Source organism: Anolis sagrei, chromosome 11 (genome assembly GCF_037176765.1).
Source record: "Anolis sagrei isolate rAnoSag1 chromosome 11, rAnoSag1.mat, whole genome shotgun sequence".
Classification (NCBI taxonomy): Eukaryota; Metazoa; Chordata; class Lepidosauria; order Squamata; family Dactyloidae; genus Anolis; species Anolis sagrei.
In genome coordinates, this window is record NC_090031.1 from 16,193,880 (window position 1) to 16,207,394 (window position 13,515).

At 46.6% G+C, this 13,515-nt stretch overlaps 1 protein-coding gene and 1 long non-coding RNA gene across 5 annotated transcripts in view; both read left to right on the plus strand.

Moving 5' to 3' along the window:
• The window catches only part of LOC137097664 (uncharacterized), a 214,331-nt gene that overhangs the window by 133,653 nt on the left and 67,163 nt on the right, over positions 1-13,515 (plus strand). The gene's annotated exons all lie outside the window — the stretch shown is intronic.
• The window catches only part of SH2D3C (SH2 domain containing 3C), a 78,415-nt gene that overhangs the window by 49,519 nt on the left and 15,381 nt on the right, over positions 1-13,515 (plus strand). For all 4 annotated transcript variants that reach the window (XM_067471941.1, XM_067471940.1, XM_060757215.2 and 1 more), the window contains one exon: positions 12,383-12,511. In XM_067471941.1, the coding sequence (XP_067328042.1) occupies positions 12,383-12,511 (129 nt within the window). The remainder of the gene's footprint in view (positions 1-12,382; positions 12,512-13,515) is intronic.

Sequence of the window (13,515 nt, forward strand, 5' to 3'; positions counted from 1 at the left end):
TTTTTCAACCTGGGGGTCAGGACCCCTAAGGGAGGGGTCGTGAGGGGGTTTGCCAGTGGGGTCACCAACAGTATTTTCTGTTGGTCATGGGGGTGCTGTATAGGAAGTTTGGCCCAATTCTCTCATTGATGGGGTTCAGAATGCACTTTGATTGAACTAGAAATCCCAGCAACTACAACTCCCAAATGTCAAGGTCTGTTTTCCCCAAACTCCACCAGTGTTCACATTTGGGCATATTGAATATTTGTGCCAAGTTTGGTCCAGATCCATCATTGTTTGAGTCCACAGTGCTCTCTGGATGTAGGTGAACTACAACTCCCAAACTCAAGATCAATGCCCACCAGACCCTTCCAGTATTTTCTTTTGGTCATGGGAGTTCTGTGTGCCAAGATCAGTCCAATTCCATCATTGGTGGAGTTCAGAATGCCCTTTATTGTAGGTAAACTATAAATTCCAGCAACTACAACTCCCAAATGACATAAGCCAACAGGTTATTGAGGATGCCTGCCATAGATGCAGGCGAAACGTCATGAGATAATGCTTCTAGAACATGGCCATATAGCCCAAAAAAATTACAACAACCCTGTGATTCCAGCCATGGAAGCCTTCAACAAGACACGGTCCATCGTGGGCCTCCCTCCAGGTGTTTTGGACTCCAACCCCCACAACGTGGGTATGCGGATGATCCCTTAAGTGTCAAATTCCAAGAGGAAAGAGTCATGGGCCAACTTGGGCCCTCCCTCCAGGTGTTTTGGACTCCAACTCCCACAACATGGGTATGCAGATGATCCCTTGACTTAAGTGTCAAATTCCAAGAGGACAGAGGCATGGGCCAACTTGGGCCCTCCCTCCAGGTGTTTTGGACTCCAACTCCCACAACATGCGTAATCAAATGATCCCTTAAGTGTCAAATCCCAAGAGGACACAGGCAAGGGCCAACTTGGGCCCTCCCTCCAGGTATTTTTGACTCCAACTCCAACATGGGTATGCAGATGATCCCTTGACTTAAGTGTCAAATTCCAAGAGACAAAGGCATTGGCCAACTTGGGCCTTTCCTCCAGGTGTTTTGGATTCCAACTCCCACAACGTGGGTATGCAGATGATCCCTTAAGTGTCAAATTCCAAGAGGAAAGAGTCATGGGCCAACTTGGGCCCTCCCTCCAGGTGTTTTGGACTCCAACTCCCACAACATGATCCCTTGACTTAAGTGTCAAATCCCAAGAGGACACAGGCAAGGGCCAACTTGGGCCCTCCCTCCAGGTGTTTTTGACTCCAACTCCAACATGGGTATGCAGATGATCCCTTGACTTAAGTGTCAAATTCCAAGAGACAAAGGCATTGGCCAACTTGGGCCTTTCCTCCAGGTGTTTTGGACTCCAACTCCCACAACGTGGGTATGCAGATGATCCCTTGACTTAAGTGTCAAATTCCAAGAGACAAAGGCATGGGCCAACTTGGGTCCTCCCTCCAGGTGTTTTGGACTCCTACCGGCTGTTAGGAATTGTGGGAGTTGGAGTCCAAAACACTTGGAAGGAGGGCCCAAGTCTGCTCTAATCCGCTGTCCAATTCACTGCCCACTCTTTTGCATGACTGTCACGCGTTCATCACGTTGTCCCTACTGCTTTTTGCCTTGTGCCGAAGACCCCAAAGAGCTTGGCACAGTTTGCTCTCTTAGGCCTCGGTAAGCAAGGAAGGAAGGCCGGGGCTGAATGCCAAAGCATGCAAGGAATGGGGGATTGACATCCAAGCCACGGCTTAAGGGCTCAGGCACCGAGGACCCTCTGAATTGTGACTCTGTTGGAAAATTAAATGTCATGGCTTATGTAATGGTTAGAATAAGTGGCATTGTTTTTGCAATGGTTGGGTCGCTGTGAGTTTTTCGGACTCCAGTCGTATTATTTCCTGACATTTTGCCGACGGGTATGTTGATGATATTTTAACTTTCCTATTTGGCATCTATTTGGTCGCAGGCTGTGCTAATGCAGAGGTGGAGATGCTTCTCAGCAGGGCAGGGAGTGGGTTTGAAGCGCAAAGGGAGCTGTCCGAAGTGCTGAATTCTTACCCACAAAGGAAAAGCTCAGCAGCTTTGGATGGCTGCTTGCTTATTCTTTCCTTGCATCCCTCCCGTCAAATGTGTCAAGGGAATGCAGCCTTGCAAACAAGACGCCGGCGGTGGAAAAGCCTGTCATGGCAAATACATTGATGGCAAAGACCTGGAGTCTTATTCAGCTTCTGGCTATGCTCTGCAAAAATAATAATATTGGGTCTCTTGGATGTGGAGCAATCAAAGTGTTTGGGAGTCTTTCTCCATGGAGGGTTCTCTCTCTTTCTGTGGTGGCTGTGCAGGAGTTAAGAAAGGTGTGGTACCCCATCCTTTGAGATATAGGTGTGGTACCCCATCCTTTGATATGTATATAGAGTGTTCCCTCTCTACTTCGCAGTTCGTTTTTCGCGGACTCGCTGTTTCGCGGGGTTTTGCCTCCTGGCAATGATTTATTTATTTTATATTGAGTATTTCTACCCCATCTTTCCCAACCCCCAAGGGGGGGACTGAGGGCGTCTTACAACCGGCACAATTCGATGCCACATTCAACAAAGTAAAAAATATATTATTATTAATAATAATAATAATAATAATTTATTTAAAAGTTTTATATACCGACCTCACCTCTCTTGAGAGACTCAGACCGGTTTCCAACCATAATATACATGCAGTCAGTAAACATCATACTTCATATAGCAATAAAACATTAAAACAGCAAAACAACAATTACATTCAATAAATACAATGGTCAGTCGTCCCACTAAATTTGATGTTCACCATCCTCCATCCAATCTCCGGGTGTTGGCTCACTCATCGAATGCCTGTCTCCATAACCACGTCTTCACCTGCTTCCTGAATATCAGGACAGAAGGGGCGGTTCTGATCTCCTGTGAGAGAGAGAGTTCCAGAGTTGAGGGGCCACCACCGAGAAGGCCCTGTCCCTCGTCCCCACCAGATGCGCTTGCGAGGCCGGTGGGACCGAGAGCAGGGCCTCTCCAGACGATCTTAATAATCTTGATGGTTCGTAGGGGAGAATACGTTCGGAGAGGTAAACAGGGCAAGGGGATTATTATTATTATTATTATTATTATTATTATTATTATTATTAACTTTATTTGTACCCCGCTAACATCTCCTGAAGGACTCGGTGCGGCTTACAAAGGCCAAGGCCCTCAATAAAACAACAGCATAACAAATACAACAATAAAACTCATAAAGCAAACCAATAAACATTAAAGCAATAACAGTAAAACATCAAAATAATACATCATGACATATTTAAAACTAGGGCCGGGCCAAAAGTAATGAATAAATTAAAAAGTGCTGGACATGACAGGTGAAATGTAAGGATTTTAGGGTAGGTGCGATGTGCAGGCAATCTTAAATCTCTAATAAAGTGCGTTTGGGACATGATGCTGGGAGTTTCGTATTCTGGAAAGGCACACTGGAACAGCCAAGTCTTCAAGCTCTTCCTAAAGACTGCCAACGTTGGGGCTTGTCTGATGTCCTTGGGGAGAGAGTTCCAGAGTTGGGGGGCCACCACAGAGAAGGCCCTGCCCCTCGTCCCCACCAAACGCACTTGCGACGCAGATGGGATCATGAGCAGGGCCTCTCCAGATGAACGGAGGGATATAATATAAATATAACAATTATAAATAGTTAAAACATTCAAACAACTAAAATGAAAAGCCAATCTAGTGGCCAACGTTCACCGAGTTCTAAAATCCATAAGTCCATTCAACATTATCATTGTCATTATCATAATCCTTTCCAAACTCTGGTCGTCATTGCCTTGTCGGTCTGCCAGATTACCCAAAGGCCTGGTCCCATATCCATGTTTTCAACTTCCTTCTGAAGGAGAGGAGGGATGTCGATGACCTAATTTCCACAGGCGAGGGGCCACCACCAAGAAGGCCCTGTCCCTTGTCCCTGCCAATCTCACTTGTGATAAAGGTGGGGCCGAGAGCAGGGCCTCCCCAGAAGATCTTAAACTCCGAGACGGGACGTAGAAGGAGATATGTTCAGACATGGAGTGTGGAAGGGGGTTTCACCCTCTCTTGGGAGAGGGTGTGTGTGTGTGTGTGTGTGTGTGTGTGTATGCACCCCTTGCCATCTCAGAGCTGCTTTCTCTTTGAAGGCACTTCTAAAGGCACTTGTCCCTCTCCTGTCCCTTTGGATCACCCTCCGCCTTGATTTCTGTGCCGAACCCGGCGGCATGTGCCATGTGCCGTGAATGACCGGCCGGCCGGGGTTCTTCCAGCTGACAGCAGCCTTCTTCCCACCAATGGTAGCGCAGCCGGCCCTTGAAGCAATGACATCATTGCCAGCCAATGGGAGCCCAGCAGAGGGATGCAGCATTGGGAGTGAGATAAGCGATGGATGCTTGGATGCATGCATAGGCGAATGTATATTCAGCCGGTGCTCTCACGCCCACACAGCCCTCCTCCGCCTGCGCCAAAGTGGTGAGGTGGTGCAGGGGCCGCCGCACTCTGCAACTTTGTCCTGGTCACCTTTTGGCCAGTGCTCCCCTTGCCCATATTTATTATTATTATTATTATTATTATTATTATTATTATTATTATCCACCAGATGCATAATGGCACTGAATGTTTGCCATATATGTGTGCTATAATTCATCCTGAGTCCCCTTGGGTAGATAGGGCGGAATATAAATAAAGATTATTATTATTCTTATTATTATTATTATTATTATTATTATTATTATTATTAGCCACCAGATGCTGGAGATGGAAAAAGATGGGAATCCTTTATCTCTGTTTATGTATTGCCTCTCATTGTTAATTGTATAATGGCGTTGAATGTTTGCCATATATGTGTACTGTAATCCCTGCCTCTCTGACTCTCAAAAGAAACCCATCTTGGGCATAAACGTGGCAGCATTGGTGGCACAGAAACTGCTTCGCTTCTGGATCTGTCTGATACCCCACTCTTAAGACGTTACACCCTCATGCTTTCATTTGCTAGGGTCCCAAAGAGAGTTAATATAATTCTGTGATGATGATGATGATGATGATAGTAATAATAATAATAATAATAGATGTTGCAATCCCAGGTGACAGTAAGATTGAAGAGAAACAACTGGAAAAGCTGACACAATATGAGGATTTAAAGATCGAACTGCAAAGACTCTGGCACAAGCCGGTCAAAGTGGTCCCAGTGATGATCGGCACACTGGGTGCAGTGCCTAAAGACCTTGGCCTGCACTTAAACACAATCGGCACTGATAAAATTACCATCTGCCAGCTGCAGAAGGCCATCTTATTGGGATCTGCACGCATTATTTGCCGATACATCACACAGTCCTAGACAATTGGGAAGTGTCCGATGTGTGATCCAGTACAACAGCCAGCAGAGTGATCTTGACTGCTGTGGAGTCATCTTGTTGTGTTTCAAATAATAATAATAATAATAATAATAATAATAATAATAATAATCTTTATTTATATTCCAAGGAGACTCAGGGCGGATTACAGTTAACCTATATGGCAAACATTCAATGCCATTATACAATTAAAAATGACAGACAATACATAAACAGAGGTAAAGGATTCCCATCTTTTTCCATCTCCAGCATATGGTGGCTAATAATAATAATAATAATAATAATAATAATAATATACTTTATTTATAATTCACCCTATCTACCCAAGGGGACTCAGGGCAAATTACAGCCCACATATATGACAAACATTCAGTGCCATTATACATTTCATAAAGACAGGCAGAACGTAAACAGAGGCAAAGGCTTCCCATATTTTTCCATCTCTGGCATCCGAAGGCTGTGCTCGACTCCAGCCACGGGGAGGTGCTGTTGCTCTGTTTTCATGCTGAGGAGCTTTGTTGTCCTTTGACGCTCTCCTGATCGAATTGCTAGCATATCCACATGGGCGCCTTTTATTACCCCCCCGCCAAAGCGGTACCTATTTATCTACTCACATTACTGTTTTTGAACTTCTATGTGACCAGAAGCTGGGCTGACTGTTGGGAGCTCACGCCGACTCATGCTTGAATTTTCGACCTTTTGAACAGCATGATTTTCTGCAGCTGGTGGTTTAACCCCCTTTACTAAGCCAGGCCCGAATGGGGCAAGATGAAGAGAAGAAAGGAAACGAGAAAGATCCATATTGAAGAGAAGCATAGAATGCCAAGCCTGCATTTTCCAACTGTGCTGAATATTGGGAGCTCACCCCAACCTGGGCTTGAACTGTCGATCTTTCGTTTGGCAAAATTTTCTGCAGCTGGCGGTTTAACTCGCTGTGCTAAGCCAGGCCTGAATGGGGCAAGATGAAGAGAAGAAAGGAAACGAGAAAGATCCATATTGAAAAGATGCATAGAATTCCAAGCTTGCATTTTCCAACCCCAACCTGGGCTTGAACTGTCGATCTTTTGAACAGCATGATTTTCTGCAGCTGGCGGTTTAACTCACTGTGCTAAGCCTGGCCTGAATGGGGCAAGATGAAGAGAAGAAAGGAAACGAGAAAGATCCATATTGAAGAGATGCATAGAATGCCAAGCCTGCATTTTCCAACTGGGCTGACAGTTGGGAGCTCATCCCAGCCTGGGATCAAACTGTCAACCTTTCAAACAGAATGATTTTCTGCAGCTGGTGGCTTAACCCACTGTGCTAAAGCCCGGCTGAAGTTTTCTGTCTCCTCATTATTTCTCAGAAATGAAAAGGAGGGAGGGTCTGGATAGGATCCTAGAGTTTTAAGGGACTCCAAGGGCCATCCAGTCTAACCCCCTTCTTTCTGCCAGTATGCACGAAGGCCCGATCCAGACTCTCCCAACAGATGGCCATCCCGCTTCTGCTGACAAACCTCCAGAGAAGAGACTCCACTGGTGAACATATCCCATAGTTGAACCGCTCTCATCATTAAGAAGTTCTTCCTAATGTTTTGGTGGAATCTCTTTTCCTGCCATTTGGAATCCATTTCGCCAGAGCTGCAAAAACAAGCTGAGCCTCTTCCTCAATGGGGCATGCTTTTAAATATTGAAATATGGCACTAGTCTGGTCTCAATCCTTGATTCGGTTTTCCAGGCACCCAAATATGGTACGTGGGCCTATATATATGAACAGGAGGAGATATCTTGTCCCTTTCCTCAACAAGGGCACTGTCTTGGACCAGTACTCATGTTCCTCCCTGCACACAGGATGCGTGGCATGCCCCCCATTCAGGAGGCAGTGGTAGCCATGGCTGTGATGTCTGTTGTTGTGGAGATGGCTTTTGTTCCTTGGCCTTTACCCGGCCAAGGTCACCTTTCCTCCCGTCCCTTATTGTTTATTCTCCGCAGGGGTCCCTTGCAGAGGCGGAGGAGAGGGGTGGGGGTGAGGACGCAAAGCAGCAGCAACCACAAGCACATGGAAGAGACCCACATCCCCCATGACATCCCCTCTGGAGTACTTATTAGCATCAATTCCATGTGGCAAAATAAGCTCAAAAACCCATCCATTAAAAATAAATCCATTGATTCATTTAGTTTTGTTTTTCCTACCTTTTTTGAATATGGCTCAGGATGGAACCAGAGACTTTTTGCATGCAAAAGCAAGAGCTTTGCTCCTTATTTATTGTGTCCCAAGCAAATTGAGAAGACAGTTATTATATATTTTTAAAATCACAAACAAAGTTTAAAACTTGGCATGATTCAAAATGTCCTTTGACCAGAAGCTGGCCACTTGGAGTGCTTCTGGTGTCTCTGTGAGAAGGTCCTCCATTGTGCATGTGGCTGGGCTCAGGTTGCATAGGAGTAGGTGGTCTGTGGTTTGCTCTTCTCCACACTCGCATGTCGTGGATTCCTTTGTGGCCCCATTTCTGAAGGTTGGCTCTGCATCTCGTGGTGCCAGAGCGCAGTTTGTTCAGCACCTTCCAAGTCGCCCAGTTTTCTATGTGCTCAGGAGGGAGTCTCTCATTTGGTAGCGGCCATTAATTGAGGTTCTGGGTTTGAGCCTGCCACTTTTGGACTCTCGCTTGCTGAGATGTTCCAGCGAGTGTGTCTGTAGATCTTAGGAAACTATTTCTTGATTTACAATGTTGGCATGCTGGCTGATACCCAAACAGGGAATGGGTGGGAGATGTCACTGCCTTGGTCCTTTCACTATTGGTTGCTACTTCAGGTGGTGCAATACCAGCTAAACAGTGTAATTTCTCCAGTGGTGTAGGGCGCAGACACCCCGTGATAATGTGGCATGTCTCATTAAGAGCCACATCCACTGTTTTAGTGTGGTGAGATGTGTTCCACTCTGGGCATGCATACTCAGCATCAGAGTAGCAAAGCGCAAGGGCTGACTTGGCCACGGTAGTCCACGCTCTGGTTACATCCTGTTTAGACTACTGCAACACTCTCTACGTGGGGTTGCCTTTGAAGACTGCTCGGAAGCTTCAACTAGTCCAATGCTCGGCAGCCATGATACTAACAGGAGCGGCACTCAGGGAGCATACAACTCCTCTATTGCGCCAGCTCCACTGGCTGCCAATTTGCTACCAGGCACAATTCAAAGTGCTGGCGTTGGCCTATAAAGCCCTAAACGGTTCTGGCCCAAGGTACCTATCTGAACGCATCTCCGCCTATGAACAGGACTTTAAGATCTTCTGGGGAGGCCCTGCTCTCGATCCCGCCTGCAACTCAGGTGCGGTTGGTGGGGACGAGGGACAGGGCCTTCTCGGTGGTGGCCCCTCGGCTGTGGAACGCCCTACCCACAGACATCAGATCAGCTCCCTCATTAATGGCATTTCGGAAGAAAGTGAAAACCTGGTTATTTGAACAGGCGTTTGAGTAGGCAGTGCAATGAATTACAATGAATCATAGGAATTGGAACAACGGATGACGAACTTGGATTATGATTTTAGTTATGAGACGCTAGTGAGTTGTTTATTGATGGTTATTGATGGTTATTGATATTATTTGCTTAGTGTATTGTTGTACTAATTGTCTTTTAAATGGCTGTATGATGTTTGCATTGAATTTTTGCCGCTGCTTGTTGTTAACCGCTCTGAGTCGCCTAATGGCTGAGAAGAGTGGTATACAAATAAAGTAAATAAATACATAAATAAATAATGTCTTCACTGTGTCTGGTTGTGATCCCCAGGTTGTGCCAGTCAGCTTTCGTATGATATTGTTTCTAGTGCCCACTTTTTTGTTTGATATTCAGTCAATACTTCTTGTAGGTCGTGAAGTGGTTGTCAGAGTGGTCCAGCATTTCTGTGTTCTCAAATAATAATCTTCTGTGTCCAGGTTGGTGCATCAAGTGCTCTGCTATGGCTAAATCAGTGCCTTTCTTGCTGGACTTGCTGAAGGAAGGCTAGACTGATCGATGGGCCTTTGAGAGATGGCGCTGCGCCTAGTCCCAGCAGTCCTTCACTTCTCTCTGCCGCATTCACACAGCAAAGCATCCCCTTCAGTGTCTGCTGCTGCTTCCAACCCAGATGCCCTTCTCTCCCAAAGGGGCCGGAGAAATGAAGGGGGTGGGCTTGTGTGCTTAAGGCTCAGGTGCATGGACGGATGTTTGCCCCCGGCGGCCCATCCCCACTCATCTCAATGCAAAGGCTCCCCTGTTTCAACCTATATCATCATTATTCATTGCACCAGCCAGCTTGACAGGCAGAAGCAGCAGGGGTTTGTTTAACCCTTTTGCGGAAGGAAGACGTTTCTGCCTCAATCTGGCAATCTGCCGCCCACATTTCAGGGTGGTTTGCGGGGAGTGCGAGGAAAGGGTGGCTCCTGTCCATTGCATTGTTCTCTCCAGATCTTCTAGTAGATGCCTACAAACAGTATTATTATTGTTTATTTATTTACTCGTTTGGGTCCCCAGTGTTGCCCAGGTTATTTATTTAATTGTACAAAATGCTTAAGGTTGTGGGTAAACTACAACTCCCATCATGCCAGGTTAACCCCAAAAAAACTCCATCAGTAATTAAAGTTTGCCATGTCGGGCAAGTTTGCTCTAGATGTGTCATTGGTGGGGTTCAGTGCTCTCAGTCTGTAGGGTGAACTACAACTCCAGCTATGGTGAGTCAGTCCACTCACACCCCTCCAGTAGGTTGAGATAGTCATGGAGACTCTGTGTGCCAAGTTTGGCCCAGGTCCATCATCGGTGGAGGTCACAGTCTCTTTTTTTGTGGGTGAACTACAACTCCCAGAAAGGAAGGACAGTTCCTCCCAAACCCCTCCAGGAATCAAATTTTGGCATATCGGATCTGTGTGCCAAGTTCAGTCCAGATCCATCAGTGTTTGGGTTCATAGTGCTCTCTGGATGTAGATGAACTACAACTCCGCAAATCAAGGTGAATTTTCCTCAAAGACCTCCAGTATTTTTTTGCTGTTCTTGAGGGCTCTATGTGCCAAGTTTGGTCCAAATCTGTCTTTGGTGGAGTTCAGGGTGCTCCTTGATTGCAGGTGAACTATAAATCCCAGTACTTACAACTCCAAAATGTCCAAGCCAATTCCCTTCAAAACGCACCAGTATTCAAATTTGGGTGTAGTTTGGTCCAGATCCATCCTTGTTTGGTTCCATAGGTTACTCTGGATATAGGTGAACTACAACTCCTATAAATCCCTCCAAAGACCACCAGTCTTAGGGATTCTGTGTGCCAAGTTAGTTCCAGGTCCATCATTGGCGGAGTCCAGAGTGCAGTTCTTAGATTGCAGGTGAACTATACATCACAGTTGCTACAACTCCTATAAATCTCAGTGTTCCTTATTCTCTCCATTGGTGTGGGATTTACATTATCCTGCCCACTGCCTCTGCTTGCTATGTGCCATAGAAAAGAATAGGGTTAAGGGAGAGGCAGTGGGCAGAGCCATGCAAATTCCACACCAATGGAGAGATTAAGGAACACTGGGATGTCTGTAGTGGAAGAAACACATGAAATCTAGGATAGAATTGTCCCTGTATGAAAGCCTTCACTAGGATGGTAGGCAGTGTGGTGTTTGTGGAGGACATTGCCGGAGGTCCACTATAATTTGTACATTGTGCATATCAATCTAGTGTTTGCAATGCTACTGTCCACCTTCAGGGAAGGCCTGTTTCCATAGGAAAGTTTTAACTTGGTCCTGAATAATAGTAAGGAGGGAGTTCCAGAGCAGTGGGGCCACCACCGAAAAGGCCCTTTTTGTCTTGTTCTCACAAGTACTTTTCTCTTTGGCATTCCTAGCTTAGCTAGAAGTAGGAAGTTGGTGAATGCAAGGAAAGTGAATGCAGGCTTTGTGAAATCCCTGCAGGGAACGGAGGATTAGGAGGGCAAGCTGCAAAAAGGGAAAGGGGAGACTGTATAACGGCCAGGGCCAGATCTGCCATGATTAGCACAAGTCCGTCGGCTTAGTCTCTTCGGAAGCCGTAGCACTTTGGGAGAGATTTGGCTGCCTTGTAGCCTGAGCAGAGGTGGCAAGGGGCACTTAGCCAGTTTGGACTCATGGCGTCCTTAAAACCAGGCATAAAAGTAGGCTCTTTCTCTCTCTGGTGCGAGACAGTGAAGCAGGAGGGGGAAAAGAGCAGAAGATGGGTCGCATTTATGGTCTTTTTTATTATTATTTATTTATTTAAAACATTTATATTCCGCCCTTCTAAAGATCAGGAGGGAGGGGGCCGACCTGATCTCACCAGGAAGGGAGTTCCATAGCTGGGGAGCAATCACCGAGAAGGCCCTGTCTCTTGTCCCCACCAATCGCGCCTGTGGCAATGGCAGGACGGAAAGCAGGGCCTTCCTGGAGGATCTTAATCTCCGCAATGGTTCATAGCGGGAGATGCGTTCGGACAGGTAATTTGGGCCGGGGCCGTTTAGGGCTTTATAGGCCAAAGCCAGCACTTTGAATTGTGCCCCTCAACCTCTGTATTATGTATTAGCATAACAACCCTCTAGGAGGAAAGGAATAGATTGAATGAAACTCATATTGAAACGTTGTTCTGTAATCAGCAAGCATTTGATCCTTTGTAACCACTACGCTTATGCCACAAGAATGCTACAAATAAACCGAGTTACTGTTTCATTAAAAAAAAAAGGATGCCTGCTATAGACGTGGCTGAACTGTCAGGGGAGAATGCTTCTGCAACATGGCTATGCAGCCTGGAAAACTCACAGTAACCTTGTAGCCCAATTTCCAAACCATTGCATCACGCTGCCTCTTCTCTCCTGCTAAGCCATCCATCCCCGCTTCTCCTGCGGCAATTAGGAAGACATTAAGTAGGATTGGCACCAGCTGGACCGGGCATCAGTCCTCTCCTGGGGGGCTGGGGGTGCTTTGGGACTCTTCCTTGCAGCCGGCAGAGCAGAGAAGGACCAGGTGGCTGCCTCTGATGTCATCTCCTCCTCCCTCTCTCCGCAGTTCTCCAAGGAGAAGTACATCCTCGATTCGTCGCCGGAGAAGCTTCACAAAGAGCTGGAAGAAGAGCTGAAGCTCAGCAGCACAGACCTCCGGAGCCACGCCTGGTACCATGGGCGCATCCCACGAGAGGTGAGGTGCCACTGGGGAAACCTCTGGCCCCTCAGTGCTCCTAAACAACAACTGTACCATAGAGGGGCAAAGGGGTGGGATGGGCAAAGAAGGGGGAAATATTGGTCGATCTCTGAGTTTCCGTCTGATTAGAGGATGGTGAGGAGACTCCACACACAATGTAGGACAATTCTGGACAGCAGACAGAGTGGTCATTTATTTACAGTATTTATATTTATTTTCCACCCTTCAGATGACAGCACACATATACAGCAAACACTGAATGCCGTTATACACTGACAAAACAGAAAAATTACATAGACTGAGGTATACAGTGTTCCCTCGCTTTTCGTGGGTGTGCTGTTCCAGGACCACCCGCGATAAGTGAAAATCCACGAAGTACGGATTTTCACTCTCTCACACCCGCCCCTTCGCAGGTGTGATCGGTGGGGACGAGGGAGAGGGCCTTCTCTGTGGTGGCCCCCCAACTCTGGAACTCACTCCCCAAGGATATCAGACAAGCCCCCACATTGGCAGTCTTTAGGAGGAGCCTCAAAATGTGGCTGTTCCAGTGTGCCTTCCCTGAATAAGGAAACAATGCCCTGCTCTGATTAATTCTCTGCGGTTGTCCTCAGAAGCACTTTACTACCTGTTGGGTTGGTCTCCCTACATTATTGTTTCTCAACCTGGGGGTCAGGATCCCTGAGGGGGTCGCAAAGAGGTGTCAGAGGGGTCGCCAAAGACCATCAGAAAACACAGTATTTTCTGTTGGTCATGGGGGTTCTGTGTGGAAGGTTTGGCCCAATTCTATCATAGGTGGGATTCAGAATGCTCCTTGATTGTAGGTGAATTATATGAAGCAACAGCACCCCCCTGTGGCCAGAATTGAGCATAACCTCCAGGCGCCAAAGTTGGAAAATGCCAAAATACTTCTAACTGTCTTGTATGTCTAAAAGTGACATTGAAAATTTGCCATGTACATGTGCATTGTGGTTCACCCTGATCCCCTTCAGGGTATGAAGGGT